Source organism: Cololabis saira, chromosome 11, assembly GCF_033807715.1.
Source record: "Cololabis saira isolate AMF1-May2022 chromosome 11, fColSai1.1, whole genome shotgun sequence".
In the NCBI taxonomy this organism is placed as follows: domain Eukaryota; kingdom Metazoa; phylum Chordata; class Actinopteri; order Beloniformes; family Belonidae; genus Cololabis; species Cololabis saira.
Window position 1 is genome coordinate 6,901,025 of NC_084597.1, and position 23,647 is coordinate 6,924,671.

At 37.3% G+C, this 23,647-nt stretch overlaps 1 protein-coding gene across 1 annotated transcript; it reads left to right on the forward strand.

The window, feature by feature from the left end:
- The first annotated feature begins 3,827 nt into the window (after window positions 1-3,827).
- On the forward strand, window positions 3,828-23,555 carry LOC133454528 (alpha-synuclein-like). The gene is made up of 6 exons (XM_061733252.1): window positions 3,828-3,950; window positions 4,240-4,392; window positions 5,832-5,861; window positions 9,938-10,080; window positions 20,672-20,740; window positions 23,297-23,555. Exons 2-6 carry the CDS (start codon window positions 4,272-4,274, stop codon window positions 23,309-23,311), a joined length of 378 nt encoding a protein of 125 aa, XP_061589236.1. The 5' UTR covers window positions 3,828-3,950; window positions 4,240-4,271; the 3' UTR covers window positions 23,312-23,555.
- Window positions 23,556-23,647: the final 92 nt, after the last annotated feature.

Consider the following 23,647-nt stretch of genomic DNA (forward strand, 5'->3'; position numbering starts at 1 on the left):
TTTCTGCTATAACTTTTGAATGGTTTCACATAGAGAGTTGTGGGTGGTGTCATGGGACTCTGTAATGAGTCCTTGAGCTTATTTGGCCTTAATTAGCCCCGCCCCTTCTTCTGATTGGTTGTCCCGATTTTCTGCTATAACTTTTGAATGGTTTGACATAGGAAGTCGTGGGTGGTGTCATTTCTGATATGCTTATGGGGGGCGGTGGCCATGAGTGCGAGGGCCCGTTCATCGCTGCTTGCAGCTTTAATTTTAAATTAAAATCCTAAAACAATGATTGGTATGAAAAAAACATGACAAAAATTAAAAAGGAGTGACAGTGTATAATTTAGCTGCTAACTACCACTTTTAAAATATAAGGACCCAGACTGTCAGGACCATCAACTGCATAAAAACTGAAAAAGGAAGTAAACAAAAGAAAATAGACGACAAAAACAGTGTAGCATCATAATTCAATAAAGTTAATTTAGTTTTGGCTTAGAATTAAACTTTGCTGTTTCTTTTATCTCAGATGAGGATTTTAGTTTATTGTTTACCTGACACGTTTCACTTTCATGTGTCACATGATGTGTGTGTGACTCGTCATTTAACAGCTGATGTTCTTTGAACAATGCAAGGCGTGACTCACCTGTCAGATTTGACAGGTGCATTGTTAAAAAAATACTGGTGCTTCAGGACCAACAACTTATATTCTTTCAGTATTTTTCAGTCCCCTCAAGACCCACAGACAACTGGCTCCTTGACTGACTTGTGCAGACCTTGTGGACAATCTGATGGTGATCCATTTTTTTTATTTTAATCGCTTGTGCTGGTGCGTCACATCTGGACCTGGATCATTGCAAACAGTAGTAACATAATAACTGAAGAAGATGCTGTGTAATTTTATGTATGTATGTATATACATATATATATATATATATATATATATATATATATATATATATATATATACACATATTGTTGCAGTCTCCACACAAATAACATTGGAATATGGCTCGAAAATGGAAACCACAACATGGCCACACGCAACAATATATATATATATATTAGGGGTGTCACGGTACACACAAGTCACGGTTCGGTACGTACCTCGGTACAGGGGTCACGGTTCGGTACGGGTTCGGTACAACGGGAAAAAAAATACAAAAAGTCCCAAATGTATAAGACGAGTTTTTTCTTCCTTTATTTTGATCATAGCATTTGAAAGTTAAAGTTTGTTCAATTGGCTACAAAACTAAAAAGCATCTCTTATTAAAGTGTAAAATAAATAGAATAAAACATTTAACTTGTGCATCAGTGTTTTTAATTTTACCACGGACTGGTTTATGTGAGCGCGGGATGGGACATTGTAACGAGGCTCCAGCACTTTTAATAAATACTTGAACCCGGGCTCCTCTTCTGCTGCATATGGGCAGAGCCGTCTGGGGGCGTAGCATTCTCCATGGGCCTTATGATAGTCATTTTAACGTTCAACAACATCATCCTACCCATCAAACTACATTTATTCTCACTTTTATTGAGCCAAGCCTATAGGCCTATGCTGCAGAAAGCAGAGTAAAGTCACAAACTTGTTCAGAAGAACACACACACACACACACACACACACACACACACACACACACACACACACACACACACACACACACACACACACACACACACACACACACACACACACACACACACACACACACACACACACACAGGCCTGACAGCTGTCAATCACATGGCTCTGAAAACTCAGGTAGTCACGGACTGACTCAGTTCATTCTTTGATACAATTTAAATACAAAAAAAACATAACTGGTCTAAATTACACAATCTATTTAGATAGATATAGACACAGCAGTCTATAACATAATTTCTGAGCTCTATAATAGAGAATAGACTCGGCGGTCTCGTTCACAACAACACAAGCTCATTAAATAGGCAGCTGGTCAAGAAACTGATAAATAAATTATTTATGAAGGTTACACTCACTCACCAACGGTAGTTGACTCTTCCATAACCCAAAATAATCCAGGTAACGTGGAAAACGGGGTAACATTCAAAACTTTGTACAAATTTAGTCCTCTTTTAAACTTTAGCGCTAATCTCCTTCACTGTGACTGTTAAGGCTGATTTATGGTACCGCGTTACACCAACGCAGCGCCTACGGCGAAGGTTGCGCGTCGCCGCGTAACCTCGCCGTAGACTGCGCCGTACCCTACGGCGTATGCTCTGCGTCGATTTAACGCAGAACCATAAATCAGGCTTTACAGCCAATCATCTACCTCATTCTGCTGCACCTTTCACTTTTTAAAAATTGTATATGTGTTAATAAGAGCTGTCATTTGTCTGTTACCTATTTACTGTAGAGTGAGCGATAACAACCGAATCAAATTCCATGTCTTGTCTGACCTGACATGGCCAAATAAACGAGATTCTGATTCTGATTCTGATATACGACTGTTTTGTCTTTGACCCGCTTCCTGTGTAAACACTGATCAAACGTATTTATATATATATATATATATATATATATATATATATATATATATATATATATATATATATACATATATATATATATATATATATATATATATATATATATATATATATATATATATATATATTAAGAATTTATATTATTATAATTATTATAATTTATATTTTACCGTTCACGATAAACCGTCAAAAAAATTCCCCACGGTAAGAATTTGTATCTCACGGTAAAAATGATAAATTCCCGTTGATGATGTTTTTGTGTAAAACTGATTTATGGTTCTGCGTTGAAGGAAGGAAGGAAGGAAGGAAGGAAGGAAGGAAGGAAGGAAGGAAGGAAGGAAGGAAGGAAGGAAGGAAGGAAGGAAGGAAGGAAGGAAGGAAAAGAAGGAAAAGAAGGGAGGGAGGGAGGGAGGGAGGGAGGGAGGGAGGGAAGGAAGGAAGGAAGGAAGGAAGGAAGGAAGGAAGGAAGGAAGGAAGGAAGGAAGGAAGGAAGGAAGGAAGGAAGGAAGGAAGGAAGGAAGGAAGGAAGGAAGGAAGGAAGGAAGGAAAGGGGATAAGGAAGGGAGAAAACAAGGAAAGGAGGAAGGAAGGGAGAAAAGAGGAAGGGAAGAAGGAAGGAAGGAAATGAGCCAGAAAGAAAGAAAGAAAGAAAGAAAGAAAGAAAGAAAGAAAGAAAGAAAGAAAGAAAGAAAGAAAGAAAGAAAGAAAGAAAGAAAGAAAGAAGGAAGCGAGATAGATTTATAGTTAAAAAGGTGGAGTTGAATTGGAATTTTTTTTATTGTCATTTTTTTTATCGTTATCGGGATAAATGCCAGAAATTATCGTGATACATTTTTTAGTCCATACCACCCATCCCTAATATATATATATATATATATATATATATATATATATATATATATATATATATATATATATATATATATATATATATATATATATGATTATGGCTGATTGTGGTTTACAGTTTAAGATTAAGATTCCCAGAATATTCTAATTTTTGGAGATAGGATATTTGAGTTTTCTTAAACTGTAAGCCGTGATCAGCAATATTAAAATAATAAAAGACTTGCAATATTTCAATTAATTTGTAATGAATCCTGAATGTATGACCTTTTTGTTTTTGTAATTCCATTACAGAAAATCACAATATTCTAATTTTCTGTGACAGTCCTGTATATATTAGAGAGAGAGAGGATAACCACCACCGGTTACACTTGAAACGTCTTACTCATTCGTGGGAGGAGTGAAAAGTGTGGCAGTTGATTGTAATGAACCTGCAGCTGTGGACTCGCTACGTCACTCTCTCTCTCTCGTCCCCGTGGCGTAGGCGGCGCCGTCAAACCTGTGGAGCGTCTGCGCGTCCTCTCCGTCTCTTCCGTCTGTTCCAGCAGCTCAAGTTTGGCTCTCAGAGATCCAGCTCACCTGGTTCTCTCCCGAAACAAAGTTAAACCAAACAGGTACGTGAAAAACATTTTCTTTCCCTTCCATATCCGACATTTATTTATTTATTCATCATAGCCTACAAACAATGAATCCATTTTTTTCTGAGTTCATTCTTACAGGTGGATTTTTTTTCAGCAGCAGTGTCACAAATATTTCAGGAGATAATTGTTTGGCAAAAAAATAGAAAAAGAGGGGCGTTGTCATCGTTTTTGTGTATTTGTTTAATCTTCAATGTCGAATGTTTGAAGCCGCCGCTGTTTCCTTTCATCGTGCCGCCTTTTGAAATCCCCGCTGTCAATCAAGGATCGAGGAGTTAATCAGTTCATCAAGCCGCCATGGACGCGCTGAAGAAGGGGTTCTCCAAAGCCAAGGATGGAGTCGTGGCCGCGGCGGAGAAAACAAAGCAGGGAGTGACGGGAGCGGCCGAGATGACGAAGGATGGGGCCGTGTTTGTCGGTGGGTACCGGGCACGCGTGGGAAACGAGCAGGGGCGTCAATTGGGTATGAAGGTACGGCAGCCGCCACACCGTGGCTTCAAGGGTTAAATGTAAATGTTTGTTTTTTTTAAATACATTTATGCAATTACTCTGTGTCTCTTTGTATTGATTATTCTATTATTTAATACATATAGAATAACTACAAATGCAAATAGGAACAACATGATCGATTTCACTAGTTATTATACACTGGAAAAACTCATCTTAACAAGAATATTTGTCTTATTTCTAGTTAAAATGTACGACGGAGTATTAGGGCCAAACTAAAACAAAAGAAAATTGGAAATTACGAGAATAAAGTCATAATATAATGAGAATAAAGTTGTAAAATTACGAGAATAAAGTCATAATGGTGCGAGAATAAAGTCGTAATAGAATAAAGTCGTAATATTACGAGAATAAAGTGTTCATTTATGTGAACTCTAACAGGAAGAGCATCTTCTCCCTGTGTTAAAATGAGGAATATTGAGCATCTTGTGAAGTTATATTTATATATTTATAATATATTTAATATTACGACTTTATTCTCAAAATATTACGACTTTATTTTCAAAATATTACGACTTTATTCTCAAAATATTACAACTTTATTCTCGTAATATTACGACTTTATTCTCACAACATTATGACTTTATTCTGGTAATTTTACGACTTTATTCTCATATTATTATGACTTTATTCTCGTAATATTACGACTTTATTCTCACAACATTATGACTTTATTCTGGTAATTTTACGACTTTATTCTCATATTATTATGACTTTATTCTCGTAATTTCCAATTTTTTTTGTCTTGGTTTGGCCCTAATACTCCGTCGTAAAAATGTCTAATTTTTAGCAAAAGAAAATCTCATTACATTAAAGACAAGACTCAAAAACAACCGTTTTCACCTGTTTCAAGTAGATTTTCACTTAAAATAAGTACAAAAATCTGCCAATGGAACAAGATTGTTTTGCTTGTAATGAGAAGATAAATCTTGTTCCACTGGCAGATTTTTCTACTTATTTCAAGTGAAAATGTACTTGAAACAGGTGAAAATGGTCAAATAACAAGTTATTTTTCTGGTAATGACTCGTTTTAAATGTAATGAGATTTTTTGACTAAAAATGAGACATTTTAACTAGAAATAAGACAAATATTCCTGGTAAGATTTTGAGTTTTTGCAGTGAGCGAGACTGCATTTGAAAAAGTTCCAATTTTCTTGACCACACAGATAAGCTACATAGACTTCTGTGATGAGTATTTGCTGGACGTGTTGATTGATACTCTAGTTAAGTTCTGTGACTCGTAACCTTGCCATACCTTAGCTTCCACTGAATTGACGCCACTGGAAACAAGCTCTCCAATTCTGGTTGTTCAGCTGTGAGCCGATCATTTGGATTTGATTTGTCTTCTAGGAACTAAAACTAAGGATGGAGTCACCACAGGTAATGGATATTTCTTTATCCTTCCCTTGATATGGCTGTCGTGTAACTCTGCAGGGGAATAAGTGTCTTATTTTACCCTGCACCTCACCCCACCTGGATGGGCTTACCTGTTCTTCCTCATAACAGGTAGGCAGAGCTGGGTAGAGTAGCCAAAAACTGTACTCAAGTAAAAGTACTGTTACTTCAGAATAATATGACTCAAGTAGAAGTAAAAAGTAGTCATCCAAATAATTACTTGAGTAAAAGTAAAAAAGTACTTGGTGAAAAAACTACTCAAGTACTGAGTAACTGTTGAGTAACGTCTGGTTTATTTGTTTAACACAACCATTCAAACAGACAGAAGTACAAAATAATCATCTTCAGGCAAATTAAATCAATAAAATAATAAAATTAATTAAAAATAAAAATAGCTAAATAAAGTAAATTCAAGTACTTTAATACATAATAAAATAAATAAAATAATAATAGAATAAAAAAATAAATTAAGCACAAGTAGCACAACATTTCAAGCCTTTGTACTTTTCTTTTTTAACCAGGCAGAACTAGAACAAACATGAACTCATAGAAACTCTGTGTAAATGTGACAAAACATGCAAAAACAAACATTTTCCCTAAAGAATCACCCAGTGATGTCATGAGATTGACGCGTACGCGGATAAAAGGGATAAAAGAAAAGTAACAGCTCAACGTAGCCTAATGTAGCGGAGTAAGAGGAACAGTTTCTTCTTCACAAATCTACTCAAGTAAAAGTAAAAAGTATAGTCATTCAAAACTACTCCTAAAAGTACAACATTTCCCAAAACTTACTCAAGTAAATGTAACGGCGTAAATGTAACTCGTTACTACCCACCTCTGCAGGAAGGTGTTGCCTGTTACACTAGGCATCCAGGAAGGTGGGTGTATTGTTTCTTATGGGATTGCTGAAGCTGGGATTGTTGGTGGATTGTGCCAGAAATCTGAGATGCAGAATGAGCTGCTGATCTGCTTTTGAGAGGTCCACACGGGCTGAAATGATGGATCTAAAGTTCTAAAGTTAAAGCAGTTCTAAAGCATCTAAAGTTTTCTTAAGACTTTTTCTTCTTCTTCTTCTGGGGCCTGTACTACGAAGCGGGATTTGGGGTTAGCGAGGTAACTTCAGGTTTAACCCTGGGTTTTCAGGACTACGACGGTGGTTCACTTCTTAGCGGGGCACATCGCCATGGTAACTTATGCTGAACAGCTAACCTGCTCCGGAGCAGGTTATGTTCGAGATACAGATCGCCGGGTATAAAAGCACCGCCCACTGACCAATCAGCTCTCTTGGAAAATGGCATGCCCTTTCGAAGAGAATCCAGTGGAGCTCGGTGCGCGGATCGTGAGAGGAAAAAAAAAAAGAGTGGGCTGACTTTCAACAAAAATTGAATTAGTCAAGAAACTAAGCAATTCCTTTCATAACCAAGTATCAACACTTTATCATTTCTTTTCTCCTGACAGAGAGATATGCGAGTGCGTTTGTCTTTGCTGTAGATACCCTCACTCCGTATTTCTAAGAAAACTACTTTTGCAAATAAACCTTTTAACCAAATAACCTTTTTTACTGTAAATATACTGTAGAAACAAGGTATGAGTCATTTGAGAGAGGATGAAATGTCAGACCTCGTTTAATTTGAACACGACATGAACTTTTAATTTCAAGTCTAAATATTAAGTTAAATCACAGTGTAATTTATCCTTTGCTCTTCGCTACTGAAATAAGCGGCTCTGACAGCGGACTTCTCCATGCTTGCGATTGGTCATGCGCTAAAAACACCGCCCCTTTTATGTGCACGCGCTCATATCCAGATTGGAGAAACCTGGGTTGATATACCGAGTTGATAACCGCCGTCGTGTGACCGCTTAGCGTGATTGCAATTGTCCGGGTTAGTGAATCTGGATAAGGAAAAGATATCCTGGTATGTTGAACTTGCTTCGTAGTACAGGCCCCTGATCAGCTACCACCTGTTGTCACTTGCATGTGGAGCAAATTGGTCCACCTGATGGGATTATTTTATGTTTTATGCTATCCAGTCCTGTAAAGGAAGGACATTGATTGATTTGAATTGTTTATTTTGAACACATAAGGACAAAAAAATATAAAATTTTAAAACAAATTCAGAACATACAGAAAAAAAGCAACAACAACAAAAATGTAATACAAACAGGGAAAAAAAAAACAGTGTCCGAAAAGGAGCAGGTAGAAGTCAAACCTATTTAACCCTGCCCCTTTGTTACCTCTATTATAAATTAAACATACATATTAATAATAAATAGCTGCTAATTTACCTATTAGGCTACAGATTTTCCCATTGGTTGAGCCTTTGCACCTAACCAGCTAACAAACACAATCTTTCCTTAACATAACTCCTCAATCAAATAACTTCCCACAACTTCCTTTTTGTACTGTTTTTTTTTTATTGATTTATATTTGTACATTGCTTCAACCCATCACCCAACCCATTCCATAGATCCACTCCAACAACTGAGATACACATGCTTTTCCTTTTAGAATGAACACATTGTTTTTTTTAAATTAAATTTTCCTCTTAAATTATAACCCCCCTCCCTGTCACAAAACATTTTCTGTAAATTGCCTTGAAGTGAATCAGTTCTCGCTTTGAATATGACATTGATTATAAAACAAATTATTATACAAGTCCGGTTTTCAACCTGGTGTGGATGCATTTATCAGTAGCTCCACCCAGGAACACTTGTTGCTTTTCTTGGCTGGTTTGTGTTGAAAATGTGTGACTGGTTCAAGTTTCAAAGCGGCACTGCAGACCTCTGCGAACTGATCATGTGTCTGATCTCACGACTGTTTTATCTCTAAATATCAGTGTCAACACTTGTATGGAAATCCTACCTTTAGAAATCCAGTTTTGTTATTCACACATCAATAAATGACATCTTTACCCTGTCTTGGTTTTAGAAGAGCAGCATTAAAATGCAAGAGCTGTTTTCTACGTTACCTGAATGGTTGCAAGAAAAGCTTCCATGAATAGCAGTTGAAGCAACAGAATAGAATACATCCTTTTTTTTTATTTAAAGTATTGTTTGTGGGGGTTTTGCAGCAGCAGAAGTAATCATTAATGAATTAAATGGTTGCAAGTGCTTTGTTTTAGACTTTAAAAGCAGCAGTTTATGTCCGGAAGAAAGTTAAAGCAGCGCTTGTCTCAAAAATTACTCCAAGAGTAGGGTTGCCACCCGTCCCGTAAAATACGGAATTGTCCTTTATTTGAGAAAAAAATGTTGCGTCCCGTATTGAACTAATACGGGACGCGATTTGTCCCGTATTTTCATTAATTTTTACACCATATTCTAGTTGAATTATTGAAATAAATTAACTTTTACACCATATTCTAGTTGAATTATTGAAATAAATTAACTTTTACACCATATTCTAGTTGAATTATTGAAATAAGTTAACTTTTACACCATATTCTAGTTGAATTGTTGAAATAAATTAACTTTTACACCATATTCTAGTTGAATTATTGAAATAAATTAACTTTTACACCATATTCTAGTTGAATTATTGAAATAAATTAACTTTTACACCATATTCTAGTTGAATTATTGAAATAAGTTAACTTTTACACCATATTCTAGTTGAATTGTTGAAATAAATTAACTTTTACACCATATTCTAGTTGAATTATTGAAATAAATTAACTTTTACACCATATTCTTCACCTGTAGGTTATATTCTACATATACACAGCATAGGAGGATATTTCAGTTGCTAGTATGGTTGTCTGTCTGTACAGTCATGCAAGTTCAATGCTATTAAAGCACTTTAAACTTTAAATCAAAGCATTTTGTTTTTTCATATAAAATAAACACATTTTTATTCAGTTTAGAAGTTTTAGGGCTTTTTTTTTGGCTCCTGCGCTGCTGAAATCAGGGCGTCCCTTATTTCTATATCTGAAAGGTGGCAACCCTATCCAAGAGTGAAGTCTCTTGAATCCAGGGTGGAGAGATCTGTATCATGTTTATGCTTGTAATCCTCACCGGTACTGAGGCCTCCTTAATTATCCTCTCTCCTCCCTTTCTCCCTACAGTCGCAGGTAAAACTGTGTCTGGAGTGTCTCAGGTGGGTGGAGCGGTGGTTACCGGGGTTACCACTGTGGCCCAGAAAACCGTGGAGGGCGCCGGCAATATCGTCGCTGCAACCGGATTGGTAAAAAAGGATCCATCTAAGCAAGTACGAAACAATCCCCTTTTTCTTCTTTGGTTTTTCCCGTGAACCAGTCTTTTTTTTTTTTTTTTAAAGACTGAGGTGGGGGACTGAAAATTTGGAATCTCCACGAGATAAAAACAAACAAACAGAAATGGGCACAGGCACAGACACAAACAGCAACCATTCCAGAGGGGGATTCCAGGAAGCGGGTTTAGTGAAAACCATGTGTTTGTTAAGCCTGAGATGAGGGAAATCCGGAGTTTTCAGTTCCAGAAAGAGTCAGTTACTATTAGTGATGCACCGAAAGGAAAATTTGTGGCCGAAACCGAAACCGAAAATAATAATAAACACTTGGCCGAATACAATACAACAATACCGAACATGGTTCTTCGCAGTTTTTCATTTATTTTGCCAATTTTTTCACCTTTGCATAAATCAAATAAATTTGATTTAGGCATGCTTTTAAAAGAAAAAAATCATTTACAAAATTACAAGGTAGAAAACATTTGTTGAACATAAAAAACTGAACATTTTTTTAATTTCCCAGGATTTCTTAAATATTCCAGCAGACATTATAGCAGCAAAGAACAATAACTTAAAATAAATAAATTAGCAAAATACATTTTTTGGCCATCTTTGAGCTTACGTTAGGCTTAACTGACTGAACATTGTAACATAGGCCTTAAAACAATAAAAATGCATTAAAGCGCTCAGGGTTTTTTATCATTTCAAATGATAAATCAAACTTGTAGCTGAAAGACTTTGCAGATGTGCCCCCTCTAGATATTTGAGCAGAACATTCATCGCAAACAGCCATTTTTGTTTTATTCTTTGCCACTCTAAAATACTTCCACACTGCTGACATGTTTGCACCACTTCACTCCACGCTCTTCCACGTTTGATTTCCTCATCTAAACGCACCTGTAATAGATTGATTTATGTTGTTTTGGTTCCACCTGCTGGTGAATGTTGGTAAAATTCTTATGTGGTTAGTTTTTGGTTGGCCAACGATTTATGTGGTGCGCAACAGTTACGGAGCGGCCAGTCTATTTCCTTATTTTACAACGCCGTTATTAATTGTTCTTTTTTTCCCACTTATTCCACCGAGCACCGAAAGTGTTTTTTTGCCATTTTCGGCCGAACAATTTCGGTTACCGAACAATCGGTGCATCACTAGTGAAAATCCTTTGTTTGTTAAGCCTGAGATGAGGGAAATCCAGAGTTTTCAGTTCCAGAAAGCGAGTTAACTCAAACTCTGAGTCAGTTACTATGGCAACTGAGCCTCTGAACCTAACCTGCTCGCTAGCATGTTTACTTCAATAAAGCCTGAGTTTCTCTCCGTCTCCTCCCTCGGTGGCGTCAATTCAGCCAATGGGCCTTTACACAATACACATCTGTTTTCTGCACCACGGACAGTAAGCGGCAGAGAGAGCAGAAAAGGCGTATCTGACAAACGCAACGTATTTTATTCACTATGTCAGTGCAACAATATCATAGGAACATCCTTACCTTAAAATGAACTTGAATAATTAATCCATCAGTGGCTAACAGCCTCGTTAATATTTTCTGCTGCTGGGGCAACATTGGACCCATCACTTGCCTTCTTTCTTTTTTTTTTAAATTGCGTGGTTGTCTGCTTCATTTTCATTTTTGTAAGTTAGTAACACTGCAGAGCGCTAAAAACGAGATAAATAGCGACCACTGTCGTCAGGGACGCTGGGACATCACATTATAAGATATGAAATGTATAAAAAAAAAACATTTACATTTTCCCCTGAAGCCGAGGTGTGGCGGCTGCCTCTGATCTAAATGACAATAAAATTTCATTCAATACCATTCCACTGTTTTCATCTGTAATATTATAAGACAGTGTGCTTAAATGTTAAATGAATACTGCATTCAAACTTACACATTGACTGCAGCAACTTTCTCCCACGCCAATTCTCTCCTCGTGTTTCGTGTTTTTTTTTTTCCGGAAATATGCTCTCATACTCGCCATACGCACGTATTAACACTTCTAACTCCAGTGGCGTGAAGTATGTGGATCTTCAGATGCAAACAAATGTGGGATTTTGTAAATTGAAATGTTAAATAAAGTTTAAAAAAGAAAAAGAATGTTGCTCTTTTGTTGTCGCCGGTTGCCATGGTGAATCCTTGTATCAGGGCTCTACTGATGATGGCTTTTTATATCCCTCACGCACGCGCTTAGCTCGAGCTTAACAAACTCAGAGTTGATTGAACTAACTCATATCAGCTGTTCTGGAACCGAAAACTCCGACTTTCCTATCTCAGGATAAGTCAACTCGGAGTTCAGGTTTAAACTCGGAATTTGTTGAACCTGTTTCCTGGAATACCCCTCAGGTCTCTAAAACTAAATCAGGACTAGGCTACTTCGATTATGTAGGTGAGTGAGCAGGTGTGTATGTCTGTAAATGTGTGTGTGTGTAAAGTAGGGGTGTAACGATACACTAATCTCATGATACGGTACGATACACGATATTGAGGTCACGATATGATACGATATTATAGCAGTATTTTTTTAACAACCTTGAATGAGGAACATATGACTGGAAAAAATGGTATTTGTTTGAAAGACACAAAATACAAAACAATGCTGTGCATTTGCCCTATTGTTACAGTTTGTAATGCTTTATAACTGTTTAAGTTTTAAAGAGAAAGCCAGGCCAACTTTTTTCCACAAACTGAACTAAAAGTAAATGTCAGGTTTGCATTATGATCTTCAGTTTCATACAAGTACAAATATTTTGCCACAAACTGAATTGTTTCTCTCATGTATGATTTGACTTTTTTCTTTTCCAGAAATTGAACAACTAAAATTAAATAAAAGTAAATAAATACATACAATTTTAAATCATAAAAAAGATTGATTCATGCTCACCTTATAAGTGTAAGAGGAGATTTATTTTTGTTAAGAAGGTTATTTTGGTAATTCAGGGTTCATTATTTTATAAATATATTCTTTATATTCTGATGTAAATCAGGGACTATAATGCCGCTAGTCAGTTTATCTGTAGTTGTTAATACTGTATGTTTTAGATTGGGCGGAGTGATACAGCACTAGGTGTTGTGTTGATGTTCTAAAATCCTACGCTTTTGAGCGGACATTAAAGTACACTCCAACTCGGAAGAAGTTGTCCCGTGTTTATCCTACTCACGACCCGAAAAATTTTTAATTTAATAAGGTAAGACTTAAAAGTTCAGAGCTCAAAACCCTGCTAGAGTCCCGTGATGGGGACCGCAAAACGGTACTACTTTCTTCTGAGCGGAGGAAGATTTTGGTCCGCGGGTTGAGGCGCAGTCGGATGTGCGTTACCAGTCAACACAATAGATTAATATTAATAACCCAATATCGCGATACACCTTGTCACCTCCACGACACGTTTCGTGGCGTTTTTGTATCGCGAAATTTCGTGGCACGATATATTGTTACACCCCTAGTGTAAAGTGAAAACTTTACACACACACATTTACGAGGTCCATGCCCTCCAGGCCCACAACCCCCACCCGGCGAGAGGCGAGCCTGCCCGGAGAGACGGGGCCACCCCGACAGCCGACGCCGGCGGTCAGAGCCACCAATGTGGAGTAGAACATCGTACAAACAGTCCTCCATTCACACGCACGACTAAGAACATATAAACCTGAGAATGGGGGGGTTACTGTAGGAGTAGGTGGCTCAGTTGGTAGAACGTTTGCCCATGAACCTGAAGGTCACTGGTTCAAGCCCTAGTTCCTCCTGTGTTCACCAAAGTGTCCTTGAGGAAGACACTGAATCCCCCGGTTGCTCCTGGTTGTCAGGCGAGTGCCGTTGTGTGGCAGCTCCAAAGACAACCTGTGTGTGTGTGTGTGTGTGTGTGTGTGTGTGTGTGTGAGAATGTCTACACAGTGTAAAGCGCTTTGGGACTGTAGGAGTACAGCTGGAAAGCTATTTACCATTTAAACCACTTAAGAAATTGTTCAGGTTTTTTTTTTTCAATCACCAAAGATTTTTTTTATTTAAAGGTTGCAAGAATTCCTAATGCAGAATTTCTGTTTCACTCAATATGACAGGTGTGAGTGGGAGGGGCAGCAGTGGGAGGCGCCTCAAGTAACAAAATTGACACTTTTTGTTTGACATTCAATACAAATGATTTTCTGCTCCTCAGAAAATCGAGTCTTGATTTTCCTTCAGACAGCCATTTCATCAGCATGGTTATTTGAAATTCTGCACACATATTTTTGTTTGGGTACCTGGCTTCACCTTTCCTGTCCTGACCATGAAAACACTCTTTATAAAGGAGCAGTTTATTTAGGCCCCATTTACACGGAGCAAAAACGGAGGCGTTTTCATGCGTTTTGGCCGTTCGTTTACACGAAAACGCAGCTCAAAGCCCCCAAAAACAATAATTTCTGAAAACTGGAGATTTTCAAAAACTCTGTTTTCAAGTTTGCGTCAAAACGGAGGAAAACTGAGGAAAACAGAGATTTAAGCTTCAGAACGTCACATTATGCACCAGAATATTTTCTTGTATTTTACCTGTTTTATATTCTAAAGTCACACTTAAAAGTAAATCCACTTCTCTGTCACTCCAAACGACAGACTCGTTCCGTCTTGGAAGTAAAGCCTGAATTATGGTCCTGCGTTAAATCGACGCAGAGCCTACGGCGTAGGGTACGCGGCGATGCGCGCCGTACGGTGTGCGTCGCCGCGTACCCTACGCCGTAGGCTCTGCGTTGGTGTAACGCGGAACCATAAATCAGCCTTAACTGGAAGTTACACGTGTCATTTGTTGATGTTTTTTCCAGGATTCTGATTGGCTGGCATGACGTTAACAGCGTTTTCATGCGGGTCCGTGTAAACGAGGATATTTTTGAAAACGTAGAGGGGAAAATATCCGTTTTTGTAAATACCCGGCTACATGTAAACGTGGCCTTAAAAACCAAGGGGTTTGTATGCCATTTAAATGATAAAGCCCTGGGTGTATTCTTTATTTATTAAAATATATATATATATATATATATATATATATATGTATATATATGCTTTATTTCCCTGGTTGTATCAGTACAGTGGATATGCTCAGATTTTACCGCCATTTCCCTCCATATTGTGTAGTAACTTCAGGCTACAACTCTTTACCGTGTCAAAATGGCGTTCTGACCTTGAGGCATTTGTCATCACTTCTCATTTCTGCCATCTTCTTTGAAACGAGAGCTGCTGCATACGGTTAGCTTTTCCTGCATTCATCTGTCAGTCTGGCCTTCATTTGTCTGGAGGAGACGAGGTTGCGATGGCAGTTTACTGTAGCAGACAATTTCCTATTGAGACACAAGTCAAACATGAAAAATGGGTTTTCCTTTCCTCCCCTCAGTGAGTTCTTATATTCAATATTGGCTCCTCTTATATGAACGTATACGATCAGGCCCAGAGGACCCGCTTAGGTGGTTTTCTTTCCATTTTTATTTTTTGTAAATAGTCTTGTTAATGCCATAACAGCATTTCACACACAGCGTTGTCTGTTTCATGTGTGCAAAGGCTACATTTGAACATTTTAGATGAATAAAACTTTGTTCTTCTCTTCACTTTTCATATTTTTGTTATGTAAAGCAGCTTGAATTGCCTTGTTGCTGAAATGTGCTGCACAAATAAACCTTACCTAGAAGTTGGTCACACATTATTTGAAATGTTAAGATTTTTATTTATTAAATCAGAACTGAAGAAGAGAATTTTTTTTTTTTTTTTTTTTTTTTTTTTTTTTTTTAATTCTCATTAAATTATGGAATCATTTTTCAAAATGTTTCAAAATATGCCTATTTGTGGAAAAAATGTAGTAGTATTTGAGTTACATAAAAGCTTGTTATTTGTTTTCTTCCTAATTGTCCTTGTGGTCAAGAACCCCCAACACAAAAATGGTTTGGCCCCTGATCAAAATTTGATGTTATCATTTAATTCAACCATTAGAATGGTGAAAATGTCCGGTCAGCACAAGTCCGGTGCTCAGAAAAGAAGAGAAAAGAGAAGAAGAGAAGAAGAAAATAGAGGCCTCATAGATTCTCTACACAAATATTTTAAAAAGGGGGTGACAGTGAAGCTGGAATTAATAAAGTCAGCGTAGAGCAAGGTAAGAAACAGCAGCCAACGTTTACCAACCTTGTAACTTAACCTAACTGACTATCTCTAATGTTAACGTCCGTTAGCTTGTATGAAAACCTGAAGAGCAGAGGGAGAGGAGAGGAAGAGGAGAAGGAGTAATCCGTGCGCAGGGGGGCCAATCTTAGGCCACGTTTACACGTAGCCGGGTATTTACAAAAACGGATATTTTCCCCTCTACGTTTTCAAAAAAATCCTCGTTTACACGGACCCGCATGAAAACGCTGTTAACGTCATGCCAGCCAATCAGAATCCTGGAAAAACATCAACAAATGACACGTGTGTAACTTCCAGTTAAGGCTGATTTATGGTTCCGCGTTACACCAACGCAGAGCCTACGGCGTAGGGTACGCGGCGACGCGCATGTACGATGCGCGTCGCCGCGTACCCTACGCCGTCGATTTAACGCGGAACCATAATTCAGGCTTCATGCTGCTGGCTGACGCGCTCACAGGCTTGAATGAGCAGGAGGCTGGACGGGGGGGGAGTTACTTTTAAGTGTGACTTTAGAATATAAAATAGGTAAAATACAAGAAAATATTGACGGTGGCCAAACTAATTGTAAACACAGGTCGCACACATGACGCTGGTGACGTTTCTGTTGCATAATGTGACGTTCTGAAGCTTAAATCTCAGTTTTCCTCTGTTTAGACGCAAACGTGAAAACTGAGTTTTTGAAAATCTCCACTTTGGCCGGAGTTTTCAGAAATGATCGTTTTTGGGGGCTTTGAGCTCCGTTTACATGTAAACGAACGGCCAAAACGCATGAAAACGCCTCCGTTTTTGCCCCGTGTAAACGGGGCCTTATATTTTGTCCCGGGCCCCGGCAGGACTGTCAGCTGCCCTGATTAGAGTTATTAATAATTGTCTGGGTCTGACTCTGAGACTGTGTCAAAAGTGATACTGTCACACCTGTGAGTAGGTTTAGTCAGTTAAGACTACAATAACATTTTTACAATGTAATAAGTGTACTAGCATTACAATGCAGTCAAACAATACACAAAACACATTTGATATATGCTAACATTTCAGAGAAGTTGGGGTATCAATTACCGTAAAAAAAACAAAAACAATCAATAATAGTATATGTACTTTAATCAGAAGGTCTATAAAATGAAGGAAAAGGCGGTTCGCGTCAGGAACGAGCGGATAAAAGCCGCCCAGCACTGATCATGGACAAGGCTAATGCTAATCCGCGGCTACAACATGGCGACGCCGTTGGGGAGGAAGAGGAGCCCTCCCTCTCCTCCGTGGTCAAGCTCATCGAGTCCTTTTAGAAATGAACCTCTTTCGTCCATAGGTATCCTTCAGACCACCATCGATAGTAGAGTTGTTGAAATCGAGGCTAAATATGAGACTCTGAGCAAAAGCAATCTGATGCTTGTGGCTAAAACTGAGGATCTTAGTCCAGAAGCAGACGCCAAAACCTGAGAGTTTTTGGGATTGAGGAAAATGCGGAGGGTCCACAAGCAACCTCATTTATGACTGACTTCTTCGTTGAACTGGGCATTGAGGGCAGTGGAGGCTCCCCATTGCTAGATATAGTCCACCGCTCCTTGGCTCCCAAGCCCGAACCAGGAGCTCCTGCACGCCCGGTGATTGTCAAGGTCCATCACTTCCAGACTAAACAACGGATCCTCCGGCTTGCAAGGGAGAGAGCTCCCCTGAGCTTCCGCAGCCACCCGGTGCGCATTTTCCCCGACTTCACAGTGGACGTCGCTAGGGCTGGGCGATATATCGAAATTTTAATATATATCGATATATTTTCAAACGTGATATGGTACGAGACAATATCGTTTATATCGATTTAAAATTATTATTTTTTTTTTTATGATTTTGATATAGCTTATTTTGTATGGAGGATTTTTTGTGCCAAAATTAAATAAATACATCATTCATTAATTAAAATGGGAATTCAATATATCATTCATTAATTAATTAAATGTGTCAATGTAAAAACTGACAGTTTTACATTTACATTTCATGATTCAGCAACACAAAATCATTAATTAAATGTGTCATTAATTAATTAAATGCTGAAATAATAAATATATATTTTTACTTAAAATGAATTGTATTTTAATTAATGACATATTTCATTCTAATTTTAATTAATGACACATTTAGTTAATTAATGATATATTTCATTCCCAATTTAATTAATTAATGATGTATTTATTTATTTAATTTTGGCACAAAAACATTTCCATAATTTTGTGACAAATTGACTTGAATGTTTTATTTGAGATTTGCACAACTGTCAACCTCAGTGGAAAAGTCTGCCTGTTACTGTCTACATTGTATTAATTGCACAGTGTATTTTAATTTAATTGTTATGCAGGAAAGGGATATTTGTTTTATTTTATTCAAGAAGCATTTTTATTCTATATATGCAGTTCATTTTTATTTCATTTGTTTTATACATTTTGATATTGTGCAGACCTCTGTTAATAAAGGAACCTGTGTGACATTTGACACGAGGCTTTGTATTAAAACTGACTGTTTTTTTAAGGGTTTGCCTCAGAAAAAAATGAACTTAAACTCTGCTCAAGGAATGTGGACGGGATCCACAGCCCTATCAAACGGAAGAAAATTCTTAATTTTTTGAAGAGGGAGAAGGTTCACATAGCTTTTATTCAAGAGTCCCACCTACAGTAAGTAATGAGGAAAATCTAAAATTAAAAAGAGACTGGGTTGGCCAGATGTTTTATTCTTCCTTTACATTAGGGAGCAGAGGCGTGGAGATTCTAATCCATAAAGCCCTTCCATTTACTGAAGTGAAGGTTAAGAGTGATAAACTGGGACGTTATGATCACAGGAACACTATATGGTGACAATGTTTCTTACTTAAATGTTTATGCCCCACCTCCTGATTTCCACACTAAAGTATTTCCCCGTTTTCAGACTGGATTGTGGAATCTTCTGTGATTGCAGGTGACTTTAACTGTTGTCTTAATCCTCGCCTGGATAAATCATACTGGATAAATCATACTCGGCTCTTTATAGCCGAGCTTGGGCTGCCATAAATCGGCAGCAGCCCCTCCTGCGATTGGGGTCTATGCCCAATGAGGGGGCTATTCCTGATCACCGAAGAGCCATAGATGCGAAGCCTGCTGGGGCTTTGAGTCATTGTGGAGGTTCCTTTGTTTCAAACTAGGGCTGTTCGATTCATCGATTTTTAAATCGTAATCACGATTATGTAATTAGAACGATGTTAAAACGTGAAAATCGTAAAATCGATTTTTCACTTTTTTTAAATTTTTTTTTTACCTTGTCTGCACACATATTAATGATTGATACCATATTAATGATTGATGGAAATACCTCTCAATACCTGCGACAAGTGCCCCATCGGAGAGGCTCTTTAGTGTAGGAGGGGGCGTGGTAACATGCCACCGGGCATCCCTCACGCCAGATGCCGTAGACCGGCTCGTGTTCCTTGCAAAAAACTTGCAAATGTGAATAGCAAATGTAATGACTGACATTACACACCTCTACCTCCTTCATGGGTTGCATTATTATTTAGCATGCAAAGACCCAGTTTAGTTTAATTAGAAAATGTCTTGTTTTATTTAATTGGAAATATAACTTACTGTATATTTGCAAGTGCTGATTTGCTGATTTTTTTTTCAGAGATAAAACTTTATATTTTATTATATTTTTTAAAAACTTTTTTTCAACTTATTTTACAGAGTTTTGCACTTTATTCATTCATTTTTGGTTTAATAAGAGCAAAGTTTGCACTTAAAGCCCAATGGGGCAAATGTTCAATAAAAAAACAGCATATTTGAAATCATTTCTTTGCCTTTTGTCAATTCACAAAATAATCGTAATCGTAATCGAAAATCGGATTTTGAGAGAAAAAAATTGAGATTTTATTTTTGGGCAAAATCGAACAGCCCTAATTCAAACCATCCGGTCAATGTTAAGAAATTGAGGCTGGGATCAGAGTTAGGTCTCAGAATTGAAATTAAGTATTTCCATGTCCAACACGGGGCTGTGGCCCAACACCTAATTCTTTTATTTTTAATCCAACAGTTGAGGACATGCTTAGCCTTGATTTATCCTCATCTGGTTGTTTCACCACTTCACCTATTGGCTAGTCATGATCAAATATTATAAAGGTAGAATTGAGAGGAATGATCATTAAAGGAGGTGCCATGTGGAAGAGGAGAACACTTTTATCCCTCCCTTCAGAATCACTTACAGTTAATCAAATAGAACATTTATTAGGATTGCCAAAATCTCAATGACTGAGAATCTAACAAAGCAGATCATAGATCAGTCTGGGGGAGGTGGAGGGAAGAAAAAGATACAACCAGCTGATTCATGAGGGAGCATCCCTGATGCAATGATTACACATGGGCATTTTCATGTCACAATAGTTGTGCAAATAATAAATGAAATACTGATATGGCTGTGTATAATATGCAAAATGGGATTGAAATAAAATGTGTTGTTCCCCAGTGTGACGAAGAACCAGTGGTAGTGGACGCTGCAAAGTCATCAGCGGATTCTGACCGTGAGGTTACAGAGGTGAGAGACGTACACACACTCCTTCCTGCTGCTTTGCTACCCACTAAAGGTCAAGCATGCTTTCTATGATGGGTGCAGTTAGCCACCTCATATCAAATCTAATCTTATTCAAATGTTTTGAAAATGAACAACAATGAAATAACATGCAAGGAAAGGAAGAAGCCTGGTGGCTTATATAGAATCCTTTCCATATATGAACAGAATATACACAAGGGAGAGTAAAATAAAAAAAACAAAAACACAAGAAAATGTAACTCGGATCAAATAATGAACATTACAAAGATGAAACAATAAGAAAGTTCTTTAAATGTTTTTTTGAATATTGGCAAGGATGGTGAGGATTTAAGAGATTTATTGAGTGAATTCCACAAGTTGGGGCCTCTGAAAGTGATGAAAGATTGATGTTTCCATGTTCTACAAAACGGTAAATTAAAATCATCTTTGTGCCTTGTGACATAAGAATGAATATCGGAATTAACACAAAAGAAATTATGAAAAGAAGAAGGAAGATCTTGTGTATAATTTTTAAATTTGAACATAAATAAACATGTTTTAAAAAAATATATATATATATATAATATTTAGCATGTTACAAGGGAAAAATACACCATACACCATACACCGGGGGTCGGCAACCCGCGGCTCTAGAGCCGCATGCGGCTCTTTAGCGCCGCCCTAGTGGCTCCTTGGAGCTTTTAAAAAAATGTTTGACCTTTTTTTCCTTTTTTCCTTTTTTTCTTTTTTCCTTGTTTTCTTTTTTCTTTTTTCCTTTCTCTTTTTTTCTTTTTTCCTGTCCTTTTTAATCTTGACATTTCGACTTTTTTCACGAAATTTTGACTTTTTTCTCGACATTTCGACTTTTTTCTGAACTTTTTTCTGAAGATTGTACTTCAACATTAATCTCGACATTTCAACTTTTTTTCTCGAAATTTCGACTTTTTTCTCGACATTTCGACTTTTTTCTCAAGATTGTACTTCAACATCAATCTCGACATTTCGACTTTTTTCTCGACATTTAAACTTTTTTTCTCAAGATTGTACTTCAACATCAATCTCGACATTTCTACTTTTTTCTCGACATTTAAACTTTTTTTCTCAAGATTGTACTTCAACATTAATCTTGACATTTCGACTTTTTTCTCGAAATTTCTACTTTTTTCTGGACATTACGACATTACGATGTGTTGCCTTCATTCTAAGGCTTATACATACAAGACTTTTCCTTTTTTGCGTCTCCAGACTTATTTGTTTTTTGTGTTTTTGGTCCAATATGGCTCTTTTAACATTTTGGGTTTCCGACCCCTGCCATACACAGGTTTAAAACGAGCTGCCCAAATATGACATGTATGCAGTATTATTTTACATCACCTTTTGGCAGCTTCCCTCAGTGTGAAATTGTTGAAATATAATTTTTATTGCACAGCCAGTGTGTATAGCAGTTAACCAAACAACGGATGTCTGATGCATAATCCTGCTGAGGGCAAATTGGTACGACGGAGTATTAGGGCCAAACTAAGACAAAAAAAAAAAAGAAAATTACGAGAATAAAGTCATAATAATATGAGAATAAAGTCGTATAATTACGAGAATAAAGTCGTAAAATTACGAGAATAAAGTCATAATATTACGAGAATAAAGTCATAATATTACGAGAATAAAGTTGTAATATTTTGAGAATAAAGTCGTAATAGAATAAAGTCGTAAAATTACGAGAATAAAGTCGTAAAATTACGAGAATAAAGTCATAATATTACGAGAATAAAGTTGTAATATTTTGAGAATAAAGTCGTAATAGAATAAAGTCGTAATATTACGAGAATAAGGTCATAATATTACGAGAATAAAGTTGTAATATTTTGAGAATAAAGTCGTAATAGAATAAAGTCGTAAAATTACGAGAATAAAGTCGTAAAATTACGAGAATAAAGTCATAATATTACGAGAATAAAGTTGTAATATTTTGAGAATAAAGTCGTAATAGAATAAAGTCGTAATATTACGAGAATAAGGTCGTAATATTACGAGAATAAAGTCGTAATATTAAATATATTATAAATATATAAATAGAACTTCACAAGATGCTCAATATTCCTCATTTTAACACGGAGAGAAGATGCTCTTTCTGTTAGAGTTCTCATAAATTATATTCTAATAATATTACAACTTTATTCTCGTAATATTACGACTTTATTCTCGCAACATTATGATTTTATTATCGTAATTTTACGACTTTATTTTCATTATATTATGACTTTATTCAAGTTTTATTTATTCCAATTTTATTTTTTTTGTCTTAGTTTGGCCCTAATACTTTATTTATGGACTCCACTTTACGTCGTAAATTGGAGTCCATAAATAAAAAGTGTATAAATGAGGGGAGTCACTAGCGCAGGGGTGGGCAGCCCTGGTTCCTCGAGGGCCGCAGTCCTGCATGTTTCACATGTTTCCCTGCTTCATCACACCCTGATACAAAGGAAGGTGTCATCACCAAACTCGTGCTGACCTGCATACGAGGAAGAAGGTTTACTGAGCTTCTCTTGTTCATCTCTCTCTCAGGACAGCGAAGGCTAAACGGCTCAAGAGCTTCACAGTCAGAAGTTGATGACTGAAACGTTCCATGTCTCACTGCCAAGTCCCGTCGTGCCTCGTCTCTGGTCCATCATGGAGTCTAAAGTAATCTGAGTGTTTGTCTGTACTGGTGTGTGAGTGTGTAAACACTGGAGATCAAGGGGTGTGTGTGTGTGTGTGTGTGTGTGTGTGTGTGTGTGTGTGTGTGTGTGTGTGTGTGTGTGTGTGTGTGTGTGTGTGTGTGTGTGTGTGTGTGTGTGTGTGTGTGTGTGTGTGTGTGTGTGTGTGTGTGTGTGTGTGTGTGTGTGTGTGTGTGTGTGTGTGTGTGTGTGTGTGTGT

Bases quoted from the DNA above. Each gene is read 5' to 3' on its own strand.
- LOC133454528 (XM_061733252.1), top strand. From the start codon at position 4,272: ATGGACGCGCTGAAGAAGGGGTTCTCCAAAGCCAAGGATGGAGTCGTG. The intron at 4,393-5,831 runs GTGGGTACCGGG...TTTGTCTTCTAG, and splicing joins GGATGGGGCCGTGTTTGTCG to GAACTAAAACTAAGGATGGA. The intron at 5,862-9,937 runs GTAATGGATATT...TTCTCCCTACAG, and splicing joins TAAGGATGGAGTCACCACAG to TCGCAGGTAAAACTGTGTCT.